Source organism: Anguilla anguilla, chromosome 16, assembly GCF_013347855.1.
Source record: "Anguilla anguilla isolate fAngAng1 chromosome 16, fAngAng1.pri, whole genome shotgun sequence".
Classification (NCBI taxonomy): Eukaryota; Metazoa; Chordata; class Actinopteri; order Anguilliformes; family Anguillidae; genus Anguilla; species Anguilla anguilla.
The window spans coordinates 35,160,473-35,181,710 of NC_049216.1; the positions used below are offsets into that span (position 1 = coordinate 35,160,473).

Here is a 21,238-nt window from a genome sequence, read left to right on the forward strand (position 1 = left end):
AAGAACAAAAATTGCTTTTGTACGTTTGTGCACTTTACACCAAACGCAAAACAGTAAAGGACCACAATGGAAATAAGCTATTAGATTTATTGTGTCTATTCTTGATAGTTTTAAAAAAATAATTCTGTGTGTGAGAAGCTTGCTTCAGATGCATGTTTTTTTTCTTTTTAAAAATTATCGAATAAAATCAATCAATCAGTCAGTTAACATACGAGAGAAAGACACAGATTAGAGAGATAGAGAGAGAGAAAGAATGAGATGGGCAGAGAGTGGGGACAGGGTGAGAAAGAAAGAGAGAGAGATGGACAGAGAGAGAGAAAGGGGGGAAAGAGAGAGAGAGTGAGAGCAAGGGGGCAGGGAGAAAAAGAAAGAGAGTGAGAGAGAGGCAGAGAGAGAAAGAGAGAGAAAGCGAGGGTGCAGGGAGTGAAAAAATGAGAGAGAGAAAGAGAGGGAGAGAGAGAGAGAGTTGCGTTTTTGGATTGACAAAAAAATAAAAGAGTGGCAGGTACTCTTCCCGCAAAAAAACCAAAAAAAATCTCAGACAAAAAAAAACAAAAACAAACAACAAAAAAAGAGAAATAAGTTGGTTATTTTTAGGCGGAGACAGGTAAATTGAAGCAGTAAACAGTTTTAATGGAGGGAGGCGGGATGGCATGAGCTTATCCCTACGAGCCTGACCAGCTCCAGCCTGTAAACAACCCCAGAGTCTGCCTGCCCGCTGCACCCAGCCACACTCTTCATTTGGCTCCTTACGGGACTCACGTACAGATGATTAATATTATAAGCACACACAAACACACACACACACACACACACACACACACACATGCATACACACGCACACACACATACACATACACACACACACACATACACAAACACAAACACACACACACGCATACACACATACACACACATGCATACACATGCACACACACACACACACACACACACATACATACATACACGAACACAAACACACCCACACACGCACACACACACACACACACACACACACACACATGCATACACATGCACACACACACACACACGCATACACACACACACACACACACACATGCACACACATTGCAGGACTGCACACACAAACACAAACACACACTTTTCTCTTTTTCTCTTTTTTTTCACACAGAAACACTGAAGCCAACACACAGTATACAACAGCATAGCCCTTGTTTCAGATTTCATGGTACTATTTTCATACATGCACGCACACACACGCACACATATATATTCCACTGTTTTACAGAATTTCCACTATATTATTAGGACATTTTTATTTTAATATTAAGTTAAGAGAATTACTAAGCCTTTGTCTGCCGGATTTGTGTTTTATGAATAGCATCTGGAGCATGAGTCATATCATTGTTGAAATAGGTGTTGAAACCTGCGTATGAAATGCAGTCTGCAGTTTGCACTGGAAGTCATTCTGTTGGCCTTATACATTTGTGTTATAAACTGTTACTACCTTTGCATAAGCTTCTAATTCATTTCCTACGGGAAGAGTGAATAATGTCCTTCTCTCCATGTTACAGACAGCTGTCCACTTTGAGAGCTGTTCCTGGTGCAGCAGTTTCTCTAGAACTTGATGAATGTATTCGTTTAAATGAACAAGCAAAGTGTGAAAAGTGTGACGTGAAAATCTGAGAATTGCTCGGTCAGTTTCACGTTTCATGTCCTGTTTCAGTGCCGACCATAACTGCTTGTGTTCATACAAAATCACTCAAAAGAAAAAGAAACAAAATATTTTGTCCATAAAAAATAGTATGAATAATAATATATTAAGAAAGAAGAGAAATATAGAAATGGAGAGAATGTGCTTTTCCCCGGTTATTTTTAGGTTTAGAGAAAAAGAGCATTTAGCACTGCTAGCGTCCTCCGCTCATTAGCGCTGAGCTGCTCTGTGATGGAAAGAGTGTGTCGATTGTGTAAGGCCCCGTGTCTGCAAGAGCATGCCGAAGGGTGGTCACGTTCTCACACACCTGGGCAGGGGGAACCCCTAAACCTTACGTTCTGAGAGGGAACCCCTAAACCTGCGTCCTGAGAGGGAACCCCTAATCCTTACGTTCTGAGAGGGACCCCTAAAACTGCGTCCTGAGAGGGACCCCTAAACCTGCGTCAGTTGGTTACGTTCTGAGAGGGCAGGACGCTGGAATCCTTTAGCTGAAGTGGTCGATGCTCAAACAGGTGACGTTAAAATCCTCAGGTTTGTGTATTCGAGGGAGGAAGGGTGTGCCCACAAACCCGAGGACTCGTTGAAGAAATCTGCAAAAAATCATCTGTTTGATTTGTGTTGCTTTTCTTTGAGGAGGCACCCCCAAATCGAAGCCGGACTTCTCTGAGATTTCCGCGCAGAGGGGTGACATCCCAAGCCACGTCCAGCGAGGACGAGCTAGACAGGGAGTGTGGTGTGGAGAGAGAGCAGTCTGTCTCAGCCCAGAGGATCCATTCAGAGGTTCTGTTTGGTCCTGTTCTGGTCGGTGTGTTTATAGCACATGGCCCGGTCATAAGTCCGTATATGGGCCCAGCTTTGGTCCCTCTAACATCAGATACACCTCAAATCAGCATCTGTGTGAAAAACACTTATTGTTTTCTTTTTTGGAGAAAAAAATAATTGTGAAAGAAAGGTGAATGGTGTGTTATATCATTATCTGATACAATTTTGATTAGTCTGATTATTATTAGGAAGTGTTGTAGATATTTTCCCTATCATTTATTGACTGGATTATTGATCACCGTCCTCGTGCAAAAGTAATTGTGAAAAGAGAGGACATTTTAAGCTTTCAAAAATTTTTAACCCCCCCATATTGCGTCAGCAGTCCAAAATAAGGGGAAAAAAAACAAAACATTTGAACACAAATATTTCTTGAGAGTCTATTTTAACATAATTGAATGAATGGAGGAAATCCATCAAGCAGTTTGTCAGTGCTCATAGTATATATTAGTTTTGTATTTGGCAGGATTGTTTTGTTGATTCTGATTAGGCAAATGGGATTTCAGTGCTAGTTTTGTACTTGGCAGGATTGTTGTTTATTTGCTGAACAGGTTACCCTACAGGGTTGGAGTCCTGATCTGTGGTCACTTCTGGCACTACGATCTTTACTTCACTCTAGTGTGTTTCTTTTGCACCTCTGCACTTTGAACTGATGCACTTGTACGCCGCTGTGGATAAGAGCGTCTGCTAAATGCCTGTAATGTAACGTAATATATGTTTTTAGGAAAATTATGTTTTTATAAACACACACAAACATATACATACATTTGTAGTTATAGTGATTTATGTTTTATTGCTATATGCTGAATGTAAACAGGATAATGGATTATTAGGATTAAGTCAGTGGTGTTTGTCTGTTTGCCTGTACAGGATACGGAAGATCGACCCCGCAGAGGAGGGAGGTGTACCTGGCTGCAGCGGGGGCGTCGTCGGCTGGTAGACCATCTCGTCCAGGTAGATCATCTCTTAAACCGTCTCGTCCAGGTAGACCACCCCGCTACCGTGTAACATTTTCACACAAAAGAGGCGGTATTCGGTGCACAAAGGCGAGCTTGGAAGTAGATCCCGGGGGGTGGGTGGGGGGACACTTCCCCCTGTTGGAAAACATCAAATGGTGCTCCCCCCCCCCCCCCCCCCCAGCATAACCATATTATATTGGGTAGTACTGTTAGTGTAGCCCCTGCCCCCTTCAAAAAAAAAAATGCCTGAGAAAATTTCCCCCAAATTTAAAACGAGAACGGTGTCCTTGCTGTTGGGTGTTAAGGTGCGGAGGGCTTGGCGGGCGGGTCGAGGCGCAGGTTTAAACTGGGCTTTTTAAAAGTTTAAACTGGGCTGTTGTTGCCCTTCATATGTTTCCAGTCTGAAGGCTCCTAACCCTGAGTGAGTCGCTGCTGGGGCCATCTTTGTGCTGGTCGAAAAGCCCCCCACACCCACCCCCCCCCCCCCTTCTGTTGTGCTGTCAGTACCTTCCTCATCCTCCTCAAACATCTCATAAAAAACCGTCTGCTTTCCCCCCTCCCTAACCCCCCTGAAGTGTGGGGACGTGCACGTTTGTACAGCGTGTGCAGCTTGGTCTCGGGCACGCCCCAAATCACTGGAGGAGCAGCGACCGGGGGCAAGCGATCACTAAATTTAGCGGATTTTGAGTTTGTCTGGGATCAGAAGGGATCCTTCAGACAGGCGGTCCGCGTGGAGGAAGATGGCGGCGGTGACGTTAGGGGAATGTGTGCTTTTTTCGGGGGACATGGCCGGTTTCAGGGGCTGCTGTAATTGGTGCTGTGGTCTGCGCTGCCAAAACGCGATTGTGTTGGAGTGTTGGCGGGGTTCGAATCTCCTCGGAGACGCCGGGTCAGGAAGGCCCTATGAAAGAGGCCAATCACCACCGCACACGTTACTGCCAATCACCACCGCACACGTTACTGCCAATCACCACCGCCCGCGTTACTGCCAATCACCACCGCACACGTTACTGCCAATCACCACCGCACACGTTACTGCCAATCACCACCGCACACGTTACTGCCAATCACCACCGCACGCGTTACTGCCAATCACCACCGCACGCGTTACTGCCAATCACCACCGCACACGTTACTGCCAATCACCACCGCACGCGTTACTGCCAATCACCACCGCACTGCGTTACTGCCAATCACCACCGCACACGTTACTGCCAATCACCACCGCACACGTTACTGCCAATCACCACCGCACTGCGTTACTGCCAATCACCACCGCACACGTTACTGCCAGTCACCACCACACGCGTTACTGCCAATCACCACCGCACACGTTACTGCCAATCACCACCGCACACGTTACTGCCAATCACCACCGCACGCGTTACTGCCAATCACCAGCGCACACGTTACTGCCAATCACCACCGCACACGTTACTGCCAATCACCACCGCACACGTTACTGCCAATCACCACCGCACACGTTACTGCCAATCACCACCGCCCGCGTTACTGCCAATCACCACCGCCCGCGTTACTGCCAATCACCACCGCACGCGTTACTGCCAATCACCACCGCACTGCGTTACTGCCAATCACCACCGCACACGTTACTGCCAATCACCACCGCACGTGTTACTGCCAATCACCACCGCACACGTTACTGCGAGTCATTGCGTGTGTTACTGTGAGTGTCTGTGTGTTACTGTGAGTCTTTGTGTTACTGTGAGTGTCTGTGTGTTACTGTGAGTCTTTGTGTTACTGTGAGTGTCTGTGTGTTACTGTGAGTCTTCGTGTTACTGTGAGCCTCTGTGTGTTACCGTGAGTCTTTGTGTGTTACTGTGAGTCTCTGTGTTATTGTGAGTCTCTGTGTGTTACTGTGAGCCTCTGTGTGTGTGTGTGTTACTGTGAGTCTCTGTGTGTTACTGTGAGCCTCTGTGTGTGTGTGTGTTACTGTGAGTCTCTGTGTGTGTGTGTGTTACTGTGAGCCTCCATGTGTGTGTGTTACTGTGAGTCTTTGTGTGTGTGTGTGTGTTACTGTGAGTCTCTGTGTGTGTGTGTGTTACTGTGAGTCTCCGTGTGTGTGTGTGTGTGTGTGTGTGTTACTGTGAGTCTCGTGTGTGTGTGTGTGTGTGTGTGTTACTGTGAGTCTGTGTATGTGTGTGTGTGTGTGTGTGTGTGTGTGTGTGTGTGTGTGGGTGTTACTGTGAGTCTCCATGTGTGTGTGTGTGTGTGGGTGTTACTGTGAGTCTGTGTGTGTGTGTGTGTGTGTGGGTGTTACTGTGAGTCTGTGTGTGTGTGTGTGTGTGGGTGTGTGTGTGTGTGTGGGTGTTACTGTGAGTCTGTGTGTGTGTGTGTGTGTGGGTGTTACTGTGAGTCTGTGTGTGTGTGTGTGTGTGTGTGTGTGTGTGTGTGTGGGTGTTACTGTGAGTCTGTGTGTGTGTGTGTGTGTGTGGGTGTGTGTGTGTGTGTGGGTGTTACTGTGAGTCTGTGTGTGTGTGTGTTACTGTGAGTCTCCGGATCTCTGGCCAATCAGAGGAGTGACGGACTTTAGGGTGGGGAACCTTGGCTACGCTAAACTCGCACCTCTTTAAAATAAAGGGGAAAAAGCTGATTGAAAGTCAAGGAGATGATTCAGCTATATGAATATGAATCTGTGTTTCATTCACACGTTATCACCTTGCTTATTTTTACTTCACGGAATATGCTCGTTTTGGATCAGTGCAGTGCAGGGTCTTTTTAAAAGTGAGGTGACTGCACGGACAGGCCTGATTAGATGTACTTAGATGTACTGTGATTATGGATCTTTGCTCCCAGGGAATGCCACGGAACAGGTTCCCCTGGATACTCAGTGGGAATGGCAGCAAGAGGGGTGGGAAGGAAGTGTGGAGAAAAAAAACCTTTACAGTAGGAGCGAGAGTCTTCCCTGGGCTGTGTGTGTGTGTGTTTGTATGTCTGTGTGTGCGTGTGTGTGTTTGTATGTCTGTAGGAGCGTGTGTGTGTCTCTGTGTGTATCTGTGTGTGTGCCTGTATGTGCGTGTGTGTGTGTGTGTATGTGGGTATGTGTATGTGTGTGTGTGTGTGTGGGTATGTGTATGTGTGTGTGTTTGGGGGTGTGTGTATGTGTATGTGTGTGTGTGCGTGTGTATGTCTATGTATGTGTGTGTGGGGGTGTGGGTGTATGTGTACGTGTTTGTGCGTGTGTATGTCTGTCTGTGTGTGTGTGTGTGTGTGTTTGTGGGTGTGTGGGTGTGTGGGTGTGGGTGTCAGGAGCAGGAAGGGGCGTTGGCAGAGAGATAGAAGATGGTGGCTCAAAGCAGCACACGTGTGGCCACGGGACAGGCGACCCGTGCACCTCTGTCTGTTTTCGGGCTTTCTGGTGGGGGGGGGGGGGGGTTCCTGCCTGCTCTGTTTCACTGGCGTGTGAGCGCTACGCCAGTGACAGAGATGCAGGACGGGCCGGACGGCAGCGGCGCAGGAGCCTGCGCGTGGGGCTCTCTCCCCCTGTGCAACATGAGCGCTGCCATGTCAGCCTGGGTCTTCGCATGCATTCGAGGGGCTCGGTTTTTAACGGGGACGGAGGGCCAGTGGCTGGCATGCAGTGCTAAATGGAAAATAAGGCCTGCTAATGACGGTGTGTCAGACCTTGTTATGAAACCCCAGCGCTGCGGCTTTGCTTTGACGTAGCTTCCCTGAGCACCGCGCTTTTCCCCCTCGCTGCTCTCTGATTCGGTTGGGTGGAGGTTTTTATGGATGACGAACGCGACGGTCTCGCATAGGCGGATGCCGCACTGATCCCATGATGCACCTGGTGACCAAACGCATACTGCCCGCTCCTGTTTCCCCCTAAGAGAGAGGGGAGCTGGGCCTTTTCACACAACCTCCAAATTTCACCGGTTCAACTCAGGCACAGACGCACAATGTGCACAAGTGTTAGGGGGTTTTACCGGGGTAGTTTTTACACAAAATGCACAAGTGTTAGGGGGTTTTACCGGGGTAGTTTTTACACAAAATGCACAAGTGTTAGGGGGTTTAATCTGGCTATTTTTTTTTACACAAAATGCACAAGTGTTAGGGGGTTTAATCTGGCTATTTTTTTTACACAAGATACACAAGTGTTATGGGGTTTAATCTGGGTATTTATCACACAAGATACACAAGTGTTATGAGGTTTAATCTGGGTATTTATCACACAAGATACACAAGTGTTATGGGGTTTAATCTGGGTATTTATCACACAAGATACACAAGTGTTATGGGGTTTAATCTGGGTATTTTTCACACAAGATATACAAGCGTTATGGGGTTTAATCTGTGTATTTTTTTACACGAGATACACGTTTTAGGATGTTTACTGGGGTATTTTTCACACCAAATAGACAAGTTAAAGTGGGATTAGCTAGGGTACATTTCACACTAAATACACAAGTTTTCTAGGGTTTAATTTGGGCTATTTTCATACCAAACAGTCAAGAGTTTAATGGATTAAAAAAAAGGTAGTTTTTTTGTTTTGTGCTTTAAATAGCAGGTCTTGACTAAGCTCTTTTGCGTCGGAGATGGAACATACACTAATGGATGTATGTGCATATGATTTGTATGAAGCTGAAATAAATATAAATGAAAGTCTTGATCCCAAAAAGATCTGATGAAGTGTTTAATTTTTTTAATGATACATTAGGAGACATATTTAGAAAATGTGTAACCCCTGCTATGCTTTGATCGGCAATATAAGCTGAAAAAATAATAACCTTAATTCATTTCTGTCAACAGATGGATCAGTTCTGATTCGGGGGCCTGTCTGTGTACAGCATGATGTCAATCAAAAATAGTAAGAAATTATTTTATATTTATTGTACAATTTGCCCATATTGCTGATCTGTGCATTCTGCATATGCTGCCAGTAAATAGAGCTCGCAGACCTCCCTGTCTGAAGGACACTGAGTCAAAGGGGATATTTTTGCAGGACGTAGAAGTGGAACTGAGAAAAAAAAGAGCTGTTGCTAAATAGGTGATTGTTCGTGCATCTGGACAAATTGAAAAACCCTATGGAGAAGTACCGTAACGTGCAGAAAGATGCAGTGAAAGAGAACACACAGCTTCTGCTGCATGATCTACGCAGTGAGACCAGCACACACCCTAATATAAAACCAGGAACCCTTCAGGCACTGTGGGGTGTGGGAACAGGGTCTTTATTTTTAAATGATCAGAAATATTAATGATGATGCTTTGCAGGATGCCATGAATAGCAATGAAAAAAAAGATAATTGGATAAATGTGGAGGGAGTGCTAGAATGTGAAACTATGTGCCTTTGTGTGTAGTATGTATATTATTATGTGTAGAATATTGTAAAGACAGGTATGATTTCTGTACATTTTTATGTTTTGTTTCTGTGTTTCCTCAGAGTGGACAGAAAGATGGTGTGTGCTAGTCTAAATGCCGACCCCTCTCCTCGGAGATGATTCTTCTTGTGAAAAGTTTCCAAAAAGGTAAACTGCGTTTATACGTGTGTCTTCTTTCCAAGGTTTCGACTGTCAGGTCTGTGCTTTTGTGGGGGACAGTGTAGAAACTATTCTTATTTAGCAGTGCTGTAGTAGTTTTTTTTTTGTTGTTGTTCTTGTTGTTATTTTCCTCTATGCTATTTTGGGAAAGATTTGCAAAAAGAGCATGTCTGAATATATGCAGATCTTATTTGAGTGCCACAACTGTTCGAACAACTCCTCTAAAAGGAGGAGCATTCAATCGCAAATCTGAAACTATAAATTAGAAGGTGTAGATAAACCTTTAATCGTAGGACCTCCGTGTCTTGATTATTGAAAATCTGTTGTACGTGTGCTTGACGTTTTAATCAACGTGTTTGTAAAGGTCAGGTGTGGAATTAAACGTCTTAAAAGGCAGTTTATTATGAAGTATTTATACAAATTTTTGAAGTTTGTTTTCTCTGCAATGCTCAGAAAGATTGTTTAAACGTTGGAAAGTACTTCTGTCTCGATACAAATATGAAACTGTTCTTCGCACTTCAGTAATTAAGTGGGCTAAATGTAAAATGTAAGCTACCGTTTGAAACGTAAGAAACGTATGAAACATAGGCAAAGGAAAATATTCATGTAATGCAATGTATGTCACCTTCTTAGGGATAACACAACACAAGAGATTAGTTGCAAACTGCAGCGAGTGACGTGCAGTTTATAACTTATAATAAGATCAGCCTTCCTAAAAAGAATGTGTCAAGGACATTGATTTGTGAATATGTGATTTCGGCTGGGTTAAAGATATTTGAAGCTACATTGAGGGCAGGTTATGAACTAAATTCAGACACCTGAAGGTATGCACGCTGCCGTTGGACAATATGGCACAACGTACAGATCACCACGGCCAGACGCACGCGTAAACCATGTGTATCCGTGTGTAAGCAAAAAGCAATGATACATTTAATTATACGACCATGTAGATAAATCAGTGAGAATGTTTACCTGATAGATGCGTGATACTGCTGAGCGATTCTGCGCCTGTGACGAGGGGTAATATGAACGGTCGCTGTCCCGTGATCACGGGTGCTGATTTGGTGAAAGTTTGGAGAGCCGGTCTGTCAGACCCAAAAGTACTCTATTAACGTCGTGTAAAATGTTATTCGTTGTCGCATAATCCATTCTTTTGCAAAAATAATTGCTTAGGAAATTCGCTGACCAGTGCATGCAGGTGTAACTTCAGTAGAACAAACTAATAAGAGTACGACAGGCAAAAGAGTTGAATAACTATGAGACGATATTGTTGCCTTTCCAATTAAGTTACTTTATCAAGTGGTCTGCGCTAAAGTGTGTTTAAAATTGTCCTATGTCACGGGCTGCTTTTTAAAAACGTTTTGCAAGTTACAGTAAAGGAGCTGGTTCAGTTTTAAGCTGCTGAGGATTGTCAGGTCGATCAATCACTTGTTATACTACTAAGAACACTTTACCTGTCTCAGAGAAATTTCTAAAATGATCCTGCAAAATGTGTTTTTTTGTGCTCATCCGACTGTAATGTGTGCGTCGTTGCAATTCTTTTTTATGGAGCCCACAATAAATACGTAACTGCTGTGTAAAGATTTTGATGTATGCTAGTGTGTGTTTATTTTACTCTGTCAATGGTTAAAGAAATGCATTCCTGAAGAAAATAAAATTATAAATGATCAAAACAAAATGTAAGCAACCAATTTACTTAACATAATTATATGTATAACAGTTGGTTTATACACAATATATTTGTGACAATGCTTAACTGCAGGGAAGTTTTGTGCGAGGGTCACGGGACAGGACGCGCAGAGGCACTTTGTAAAGAATTGTTATTTGTAATAATATTTAGGTGAAATTTAATAATATAGTGTTGCTGTTTTTTAAATTAGGATTCATCAGAAAAAAGCAGACATAGCAGAAAATGTTTTCTATACATTTATATAATCACTATATGTTTTGGTGATAGTTGTACGCAGATATGTTATATCAGTAGATGTTCTGAATTATAATTCAGTCCCACCCAACAAAAAAAAAAGTACAACAATGTGCTGTTTATTGAGATTTCAATTTTAATCACAGACATTATGTAATGTGAGCTAATAACAGAGCAGTAATAAAGAAACTTTTATCCTAACTGGACTTTCGAAGTGCTAAATGTATAGTGTGTTCACGTCTTGTAAGAGAACATAAAATCTAAAATGTACAGTGCTGTCGGTGCTCGTATTCACGTGTGTGTGTCGGGGATGTGTGTATGTGTGTGTGTGTGAGTGAGCGCGCGTGAGGGATGGAGGGGGGGGGAACGGGGTGGGATTTTTGTATGCAGTGTGTTACGTTAAATGTTGGGATTTCTTTGGACTGCAACATTAAGCCTGCAAATCATTGCATATATGTATTATACTTTTAAAGCTTGTACTTTTTGTATTTATATTAAAAGTGCTGTTTTGATGTAGGATGATATGTGAGCATAGGTGAACTGTATACATCGTGCAAGCAATAATACTGTCTCTGTCGTTTTACACGTGTATTGCTTCGGCAGAAAAAAACGTAAATAAATAATTGGGATTATTGAGTGTGTGTGTGTGTGTGTGTGTGAGCGCGCGTGAGGGATGGGGGGGGGGGGGGGATTTTTGTATGCAGTGTGTTACGTTAAATGTTGGGATTTCTTTGGACTGCAACATTAAGCCTGCAAATCATTGCATATATGTATTATACTTTTAAAGCTTGTACTTTTTGTATTTATATTAAAAGTGCTGTTTTGATGTAGGATGATATGTGAGCATAGGTGAACTGTATACATCGTGCAAACAATAATACTGTCTCTGTGTTTTACACGTGTATTACTTCAGCAGAACAAAACGTAAATAAATAATTGGGATTAATCTTCACACGTTTTTTTTTCAGCACACATGGAATCTCGACATTACTGGATAACCGTGTAACAGAGTATACTCGCAAACATAATGTTACAGGTTTGGTGTTATCACAGATCCAAAGGCAATCTAACACTGTGCTGCGGCTGTCAGGACGTGCTGTCATCTACCTTACAAAATAAACCTTTGCGCATGTGATCTGTCGTGGACATCGAAGTTTTCTACTCTTCCTTCGTCAGTGCATGCTATACATTTGTTTGTTGTTCACAGTCAGTCCTGGTTTGCTTAAAATGTTTGTTTAGTTTCAGGTCTTGTCTGAAAATCGTGTTGGCATGGCGATAACGGGTTAAGTGTATACAGAGGCCAAGTCACATTCAAAGCTGGCTGGCTAGCTTTCTAGCCGAATTGCTATTTATAGCAGTGTTCAAACACGACCTCACTCTTACTCGCGACGTTTACTTTCTCAGTGTATTTATAATGTAGCGCGTGTGTTACGAGGAATGGAACGGCATTAAACTACATTTTACTATTTCCCCATAGATTGTTAGCCTGACCATTATATAATCACAGCTGTCTTCCGTGTTTGAAAATTCTTGTGAAACTCTTTCTCGCGAGAATTTTGTAGTTTGGTGAAACGTGCAGGAGTGTAGGATTTGTAGTCTTTTGTATCACATGTATATTTTGCAACGATTCACCTGGGGTTTCTCTGAAAAAGAGAGGTTATTCGCAGCCACGGGAACAACGACTATAAGCTATAAATTGTAAAAGTGATATTATATATTTTTAACGGTTCTTGTTGTTTATTTTTATTCTCCCATGGTGACTCATACGTGATAATAATGAGCCAAGAGCCAATTGGGCAACATCACATCAGTTGTTAATGATTGACACTTTTTAAAGCATATAGTGTCTCTGAAAAAGCGCGCAAGGGGGCGGGTTCAATTTAACATTTTTTGGGCCAATCGGAATCGCAGGCTCCTGATTTAATATTGCTATCCATTCATAAAGTGGTGTGGGCAGTTTTGCAACCGCGTGGGTTTGGAGCGTTTTATAACCCTCGCTTTGACAGTGGAACCCATCCACAGAAGAGCCAATCACAGGCTCAGAATTTAGATTTCTGTACTGTCTGACCAATCACGTCGCGCCAAAGGGCGCAACTAGCACCCTTCGTTCGTATAGAAAATTGAATGAATGAGAAGCAGCATGTACAATTGACAAACAAATTGGCCAAAGAAAAGAGAGTATGCATTGATAGTCAGAAGGTTTGTCCAATCATTGTTGGAGGTGGGCTAAACGGTAACCTAAAGAGTAGGTGGGGGCGTGATCTCAAACCTGGAAAGACTGTTGAGTTGTGAGAGTGTGATGTTACAACCTCGGTTTCTGTAGGGGTCCTCACGTTGCATTCTGTAAATTATTTTACTTAATTTAATTTTGCAAACTCACATTACTCGCGAAAAGCCATTGCCGTGCAGTCTTTCGATATGGAGGCCTTGCTTAGTCTTGTCGAAGTGCCACTGTATTGGGTCGGTGCTTTCACCGCGGCCTGGGTGTCGTTGTGGCTAGTGTACAAATTGCTCTTCGGGCTTCGGATATGGGTTCTGGGCAACGGGCAGCTGATTTCAACGAAGCTTGGAAAATGGGCAGGTGAGTCAATGTGTCTGATGCTATTGAATGTTTATCGAATACATAAAGAATCAAAAGCAGGCTCGCTAGCTTTCTAACTTAATTCGCTGGTGAGACGGAGACGACTGAGCTAGCTATCGTTAACCAGTCGGCTCTTTAAGTCATCTCTACATGGGTTATTCAATTTAAATCAATTCACACAGAATAAGATAGCCGACACTGTTTGTTACCAGTTAGTCAATAATCTTATGTAATGTTTGGGATATAGCAGTAATGGTGGTCGTGTTTAGCCGGCTTGCTAAAACGCGGAAACGCGCTGCTAAATTGGCTAATCTTAACTATCTGACTAGCCGGCGCAATTGGGAGTAAACGTGTTGTATCGCTAGCGCGCTAATAACGACAATAAGCGATTTTGAGAGCAAACTGGCTCTAAGTAACGCGGACAATTTGTGAGCGCTACTGACCCAGTTTGGCATAATTCAAGCAGACCGTCATCACCCAACGGTAATCCTAGTTTTCTGCACTGTCCATGAGGCCAGGTAGCTACTACTACAGCTGTCGGTCGAGCCACTTGTGACACGCGTATGTTCAATGAAATGCATGATGCAGGCTACGACGTGACCGATCATGTAGGTAGGGCTTTCGATTGCACAGAAACGGATTCAAGTGCGGGGAATATTCGTATTCAAAATTTGGGCTATCTGAACGTCGTCATGTTCCAGGCTGGAAGCACAGGCGGCGGTATCCCACGTCCTGTAGGGATTTACTTGGCCTACTTTGACCCAGTTATACAGCCCCCCTCATCTATCAATGAGGGGCGATCATAATCCCGTAGAGGCTAGTTACCAGCCCGTTAATCTGTTAATTTGCAGCAGCCTTGACCCTGGATTGTGACCGCCAAACTCCGCTACGATACCCACGCTAGTATACGCTGTAATTTTGGCTATACGTGCAATTGTAAATACGTCTATTTGGTGTGCTGGCCATTTGATTTGTGTCTCTGATGTCTTCACAATACATATTATGCCGATGTATATTGGCTAATCATATCCTGGATTTAGTGTTTACTAAAACGAGAAACGTGCGTTTTTCTGGTTTGGACGCGGGTTTGGACATGCGTCATATTGTCTCCAAAATGAGCGAATTTAAGATAACATTACGTTGGTAGGTTAATGCCTCGTTCGTCTGTTTTAGATTTTTACCATTTAAATTAAAATCTGCAAATAGCACGTGTGTGGGAGACCTCTGATTTTCTTGCGCGAAACGCATGCCTCTTGTAAGGTGTCTTAAAGAAAAATCCGGTTATGTTGGTTTCTGTGCCGAAGGCAGAAATGCACTTGCTTGCAGTCGTTCAGTTATGGCGTAATCTGATTTCTTATTACGAGGTGTACGTTACACGCAAGATACTAATCGGCCCACAGCCCAGTACAAACCAGGCTACTCATGAATATCGATTTTTATCTCAAGTGGACCACGTGTTTTTGGTGCGGGGTTCGAAACCAGTGACCGACGTGTCAGAATTTCGAAACGAGCCCAGAGCCAAAATTGCGTAATTTTTTTTTGTAGTTCCATTGCTGCAATTACGTTTTTCATTAAGTCACGCCCAGAAACCAGCAATCATGTTTAACTTGTCTGAAGTACGTTTCCAGTGAGTGTCCCATTGTGTCATCCTGAAGGAACGGGTGTGGTGGGGGGAGTCGAAGAAACTCGTTTCTTCGCTGAACTTTCTTGCCTCACAGGTTCGACCTGCCGAGGTCATGACACAACACCCACATATTCCCCAGTCGCACATTTTATTAAAAAAGTAGATCACTTTCGTTATCCAAAATGGCACAGGTCGTTTAGCCTAGCTTCAAGGGCGGTGATCGTTTTGCCTGGGATTACGGATAATAGTGGTCTTATAATGGCGTAAACTTTACGGATACGACCATACCCTGTGTATGTAATTGCAGCGGTCAAGGCCACGTTGTGTCAGGAAGACAACACCATTAATAAGAGAACACCTTCACAACTATCATTTCAGTTGATCCAGCTGAATCGAGAGTGGCCGTAAATCACGTTTTTGGTTTACCCTTATGTAGTGACTGGGTGGTAGCAGTGGCACGTACAGGTAAATTAGTGTTTTTAAAAATAAAATAAAAACTGCAGAGGTTTTTCTTTGGCTGACTGAAGATGACGGGATTCCGTTTCCCCCTTTTCCCCGCCTTTCCAGTTTTCTAGAGCTCCTGCCTGGACTCTTCCCCCGTCGTTGAATGGGCGGCTTTATTCATTGTGCGAGCTCGTAATTGTGTTCTAGTCCCGAGTCTGTAATGTCGCGCTCATTGCATATCGGAGACCCCTGCTGGTAAACTTGATTACTACACTGATAAAAACAAGAGCGGATTTGTGTTCCCTAGTCTGCCTGTGCTATTGAAAACCCATTACATATATTTAGCAGACGCTTTTATGCAAAGCGACGTACAAAAGTGGATATCATGGCCATTGGACAACTACAAAACGCAGGTTCAATAAGGTACGATACTCATTTCGTATAGCTATTTTTAGCCAAGAACACAGTTCAGTTCACACAGTGAACACTATTCTGACCTAATTTATGCCAAGCCAAACTAGGGAGAACAAACTACAATATTAGGACAAATACAAATTACAAAAAAGTGCTGGAATGGGGGTACATGTAACATGAAGACCCATAAAACCGTACTAATTTCTACTAAGAAAAGAAACTGAGGTACAATTGTGTAAAACGCATTGAATTTCCTGATAACGAGTGTTCAGATATGGGAAAACCACGTGGCCGTTCATATGCAGAATGACTCCTCTGCTTCTGCGCTACTCATAAATAACTCGTCTTGAACTGTGATCGATAGTGTGACATTTTTAACCGGTGAAACGGCTTTGACTCACGGCTATGGTATTTGGTTAAATATTGCCGCTACGCAAGCGCTGAAATCACAGTAGCACCGGCATCACGTGCATCTCGCGGCTGTAATGACGCCGGAAGTTGTGAATGAAACGGTAGCTTTCGTAAGCACTAACATTCTAGGCGTGGGGCTCCTCATTGCTGCAGTGAACATTATTTATCCATATCTGAACACTTGCACATTACTGTGCTGTGTTTGAGCACGTGCATGCAGACTTCTGGACTTGGAGAGAGTTAGAGAGAGTAGGTGACGGGGGTATTTTAGCAAACCGATTTATAACGTGTCAGGTGAAATGAATGCATGTGCTGGAGAGGTGGAGTCTTGTGCGGAGCTTGGAGAACGCTGCTCATGCCCATGGCACATGTAGAGGCGGGGGCTGGGGCTGGGGGTGGGGGGCCGGGGGGGGGGGGGTGTTATGTAAGAATGTCAGTGTCTTTTTCTGTAGATATTTATTCCGGCTGGGAGTGGATGTAGTTGGGGTGGGGGAGGTTATTAATGCAAACCTGGAGACATTTTCATTGGGGGAGGAAGATGGGGGGCGGGGTTGACATCGCCCTAACGGTCCCGTTTGGTGGCTGAAGCTCTAACTCTGGGGATGGAGGGTGTTGGTGAATGGGGCTGAAAGATGGCAGGCCTGGGGTGAGCTGGCTGCAGGCACATACTGCGTACTTATTTATTTACACAAAAAAAGAACGAAAAGGAAAAACTAAAACGTTGTGAAATGGGCGAGAATTTTCAGGCGGCCCGCATTTCTGTCAATGCAAATTTTTGAAAAGTTTCTGCTACTGTTTTGGCTGAAAATGAAATTGATTTTTTTTTTTTTTTAAATGGTCAAATCTGGCTGCAGAGACCCTTCTGTGGATCAACAGACAAAACGCTGCCCAAGGGATCACTTCTGAGTTTGAGAAAATCAGAGATGTGTCTGTCTGTTGTCCGATTGTGAAAGTCTGTTTTACCGTGTGTTTGTGAATGTGTTTTCCAGTCAGTTGTGAATGGTGGCTTCACAGTGGGGGTGGGTATTTGTGTAGCTGGATGGATGGGGGGGGGGAAATGCTGGCTTTCACGTGATGGACACCTTGTGTGACATGTGCTGCAGCAGGGGCTGCTGGGTAATTTGCAGCTTTTCATTTCCCGGGCCCACTCCCCCTGTTGTCCTCATTGGATGAGCCTATCTCCGTCCTCCTCCTTATTGGATGAGCCTATCTCCGTCCTCCTCCCCATTGGATGAGCCTATCTGCGTCCTCAATCTCTCGCTCTCCATCGCTGTTGCTCCCTTCGCACAGTCTCCTCCTCCTCCTCCCCCTCCCTCTCGCTGTGCTCGTTCGCTTGCTCGTTCGCTTGCTCGCTCGCCCGTCTCTGCCCCCCCCCCCCCCTTCTCTCTCCTCTGTCACGATTCTTCCCCTTTATTTATTTATATAGGAAAAAAAGGAAATTTTCTATCTGGGCCCCCCCACCCCCCTGTGAAGTCTCATTTACACCCTGTTGTAACAGACTCCTTCATACATATTACACTTATCTCCTTGTTTGTTTTTCCTGTTAATTTTTATTCTTTTTTGAAAATGTCCTTTGCGGAGCTGTTGGTCTGGGCTCGCGGTTCTGGTGGTTCGGTTTTGCGGCTGGGTATGTGAGTGTTGCTGGCACCCCTGAGGGGGGGCGGGCTTTGGTCGGTCAGCCCAGGCCGGTGGCAGCCAATGACTGCGCAGAGGCAGTCTGTCTGTCTGACTCGTGTGGACAGACCATCGCCACGCCAACGCAGGCCTTATCGCCAGGGTTACCGCTAGAGTTAGCGCCAGGGTTCGCAAAGTCCAGTCTGTCGCCGGTAAGCTGGGCACGTTAGAGAGAGTGTGTGTGTGTGTGTGTGTGTGTGCGTGTCCTGGGCACATATGCACACGCACACATGTACTCTCGCTCGCACGCACACACACACAGCTGCATAGCTCCTGGTGTCATGAACCCAAACCTACCAGTCAGGTTTGAGTGCTCCTGCTCGGCACGCTGGCCGGGACGCGGTATCTGAGGTAAAAATGGCGTCCGAATGAATGGATGGCTTGTTTGAGTGGGGGAACGCCGCTCCTCGCACGCCCTTCCCAGGGCCTCGCTCTCCCGGTCGCTATCCGAAGCATGTCTGCCATCCCGCTCGGCGAGCCGGCGTGTGTCGCAACCCTTCCGGACGCCGGCCGTTGTGCAACGTGTCTGAGCTGCCCTCCCTGCGTGCTGTCGCTCTGCATTCATGCGATGTTGCAACGTGCATTTTTACCCCCCCCCCCCCCCCCCCCCCCCCCGTCCAATCATGCGTGCTGTAACCGCTCCATGGATCAGATCACCAACATGCACTACCGGTTCAGCCATCCTCCCTCGGTCACAAAGGCCTTTGTCCTAATATTGTAGCTTTTTTTTTCTCCTCCCTAGTCTGGCTTGGCATAAGTTAGGTCAGAATAATGTTCACTGTGTGAACTGCACTGTGTTCTTGGCTATAAATAGCTGTACGAAATGAGTATCGTACCTTGTTGAACCTGCGTTTTGTAGTTGTCCAGTGACCATGAAATGCACTTTTGTACGCAAAGTCATGCATGTTAGGTGCGCTCCTGCAGGTGCACTTGACTAAGGCACTTGCCTCAACTGGAGTTGGTCCCTGGGCGCTGCACTGTGGCTGCCCACTGCTCCTAAGTTACTAAGGATGGGTCCAAATGCAGGACAAATTACCCCACGGGGTTCAATAAAGTAAAGTATCTTATCTTGGATAAGAGTCTGCTAAATGGGTGTAATGTAACGAGGCCCACGTGCGTTCAGGAGGCCTGTGTTGGCCCTTTCCCCCCGCGCCCGATGGTCTGACGTCCTCGTTCTGTAATCTCCTGGGGGAGGGTGAGCACGGAGTGCCTTTTAGACTTTCGCGTGTCGTGTGGTTTACGGTCAAACTCCACGAGCCGCCCCGGGCGTGACGGTACGCTTGGCGCTGATATGGCCCCGGGTTCTGATTTTAGTCCTCCTTAAACAGCCGGTATTTACTGAGCGTTTCTTATTTATTTATTTTTGAGGGTGCCAAAGCTTTAATTTAATTTGTGTATTTAAAAAAAAAAAAAAAAACGAGCAGGTCAAAACCTAGTATATGGCTGGACCGGCCGACCAATGGTGTAACTCATCACTCACTCACTCACTCAGTCACAGACATTCACGTTCGTAGGGCTGGCCCCGCTGTTGCGGTCCAGCCAAAAATAAAATAAAAATACAGTCCTGTTCCTACCATAGATGGAACGCGTGTTTAACGGTGCAAACGTCACGCTGGTCTTGCTGACACGTCACACCTGTTTCAGGCTCTGAAGCGGGGGTTTCCATCCCGTTCTGATCCTGGGGTCCCCCCCCCCCCCCCAAGGCATCCAGGGGCCCCCATCATAAGTTGAACCGTGTTTTAATTTATTTTAAAGAAGAAGAAGAAAAAAAAAAAAAGAACTTACATTTGAAATATTTTTCCAAATCTGCATATAGTCATTGCATTTCTGGTCTGGCCAGGGATCTCCTGCAGTACCTTCAAGGACCCCCAGGGGTCCCCAGACCCCCCTCCCCATTGTGGAACCTGGGCTGTAAAGTGTGTATGTTGAGTGCTGGTCCTGTGTGTGAGGGAGTGTTTGGCTCACCTGCAGCCTCTGGAAGGGAGGAGCTCAGGACTGAAGCATGATGGGTAGGAAGTTCTCATGCGCGCTGGTGTCATTTACCTGTGGGTCCACCTGACACGGGGACAGTTGTACGCGGTACCAAAACGGGTTCAGACCGTGTTGAGCGCATGAGCTGGTGTGCGCGTTGAGATGCTGACATGGAGGCTGCGTTGGGGCCTCGCGTGGCGAGGGCGGGGCCAGCGTAAGCTTTGCCCTGCTGCTGCCCTCTGTAAGCTCCACTGCCCCTGTGTTGGTGGAGTGGGGCACTGGCAACGGGTGACTTGAATTTAAGTGTGGCGCGATTTTAACATTCATTTCTTTGAACGTTACGAACGTGCGAAGCGAAATGGCAGTGAGCGGTGGTGATATGTTAAATTTTCATTCTGTTTATTTACAGTTTTATTTATTCATTGCAATCTGGCTGCGTCTAAAAATGAGCGTTCCGTTTCTGAACAGGTCCTATATGGAGCCAGGGTTTTATTTTTAGCGGGAGTGGGTCCCACAGTATTTAAGGAAGCGTGTTTCTGAGTGGGAAGAGCGAGACCTTTTTCTGACGGGCCCGGACAGCCGGCCAATGGGAAGAGAGCGCCTGGTCACAGGCAGGGTAGCACTGCCTTACATAACACCTCAAACGGCGGAACATTCAAGGACAGGGAGGGGGGGGGGACGTGCGGGTGGGTGGGGGGGCGACGGGGTGCTTTTTCTCCTGCTTGGGGAAGTTAGTCTGAGTAGTGGTGGTGGTGGTGGGGGGGGTGGGGGGGGGTCGGAGGGTTGAGAATTGTACAGGAATAGTTCATCCTGCTTTAATATTAAACCTCGGTGCTCTGAAATGATTTTCCCTCCACACGTAACCAAGGGAGACGGTTCGGAGTGGGGGAAAGTGTGTGTGCCTGCCAGTTTTACCCCCTCCCCCCTCCCCCCTCCCCCTCCGTCGCTAGGCAGATGAGCTGACTGCTGTCCTGCCCTGCGGACGGGCGTACGGACGGAGAGACGGACGGACGGACGGACCGGAGGATGCGTGGGTTTGTCTGCGGGGGTGGACGAGGCTGGGGGGGCGGCAGGGGGGGGGTGCGGGCGGAGCGCAGCATCTCGTTGGTATTCCAGCGCTGCGGCAGTCCCAGACGATGCTGCGGAGGCCGGCTGCTATTTTTAATCTCACTGCTGCTTTTTTTAGCTTCGGCAATATTTAGCAGCAGCAGCAGCAGCAGCA

General features: G+C 45.6%; 1 protein-coding gene across 3 annotated transcripts in view; it reads left to right on the forward strand.

The window, feature by feature from the left end:
- hsd17b12a (hydroxysteroid (17-beta) dehydrogenase 12a) overlaps positions 1 to 21,238 on the forward strand; it is a 60,851-nt gene that overhangs the window by 26,472 nt on the left and 13,141 nt on the right. Inside the window, exons 6-8 of one of the 3 annotated variants that reach the window (XM_035396133.1) lie at positions 3,386 to 3,499; positions 8,245 to 8,302; positions 8,877 to 8,961. In XM_035396133.1, the coding sequence (XP_035252024.1) occupies positions 8,931 to 8,961 (31 nt within the window). In that variant the 5' untranslated portion in view covers positions 3,386 to 3,499; positions 8,245 to 8,302; positions 8,877 to 8,930. Of the gene's footprint in view, positions 1 to 3,385; positions 3,500 to 8,244; positions 8,303 to 8,876; positions 8,962 to 13,154; positions 13,479 to 21,238 lie in introns of those variants that run through there. The other 2 variants (XM_035396132.1, XM_035396131.1) reach the window with 2 other exon arrangements.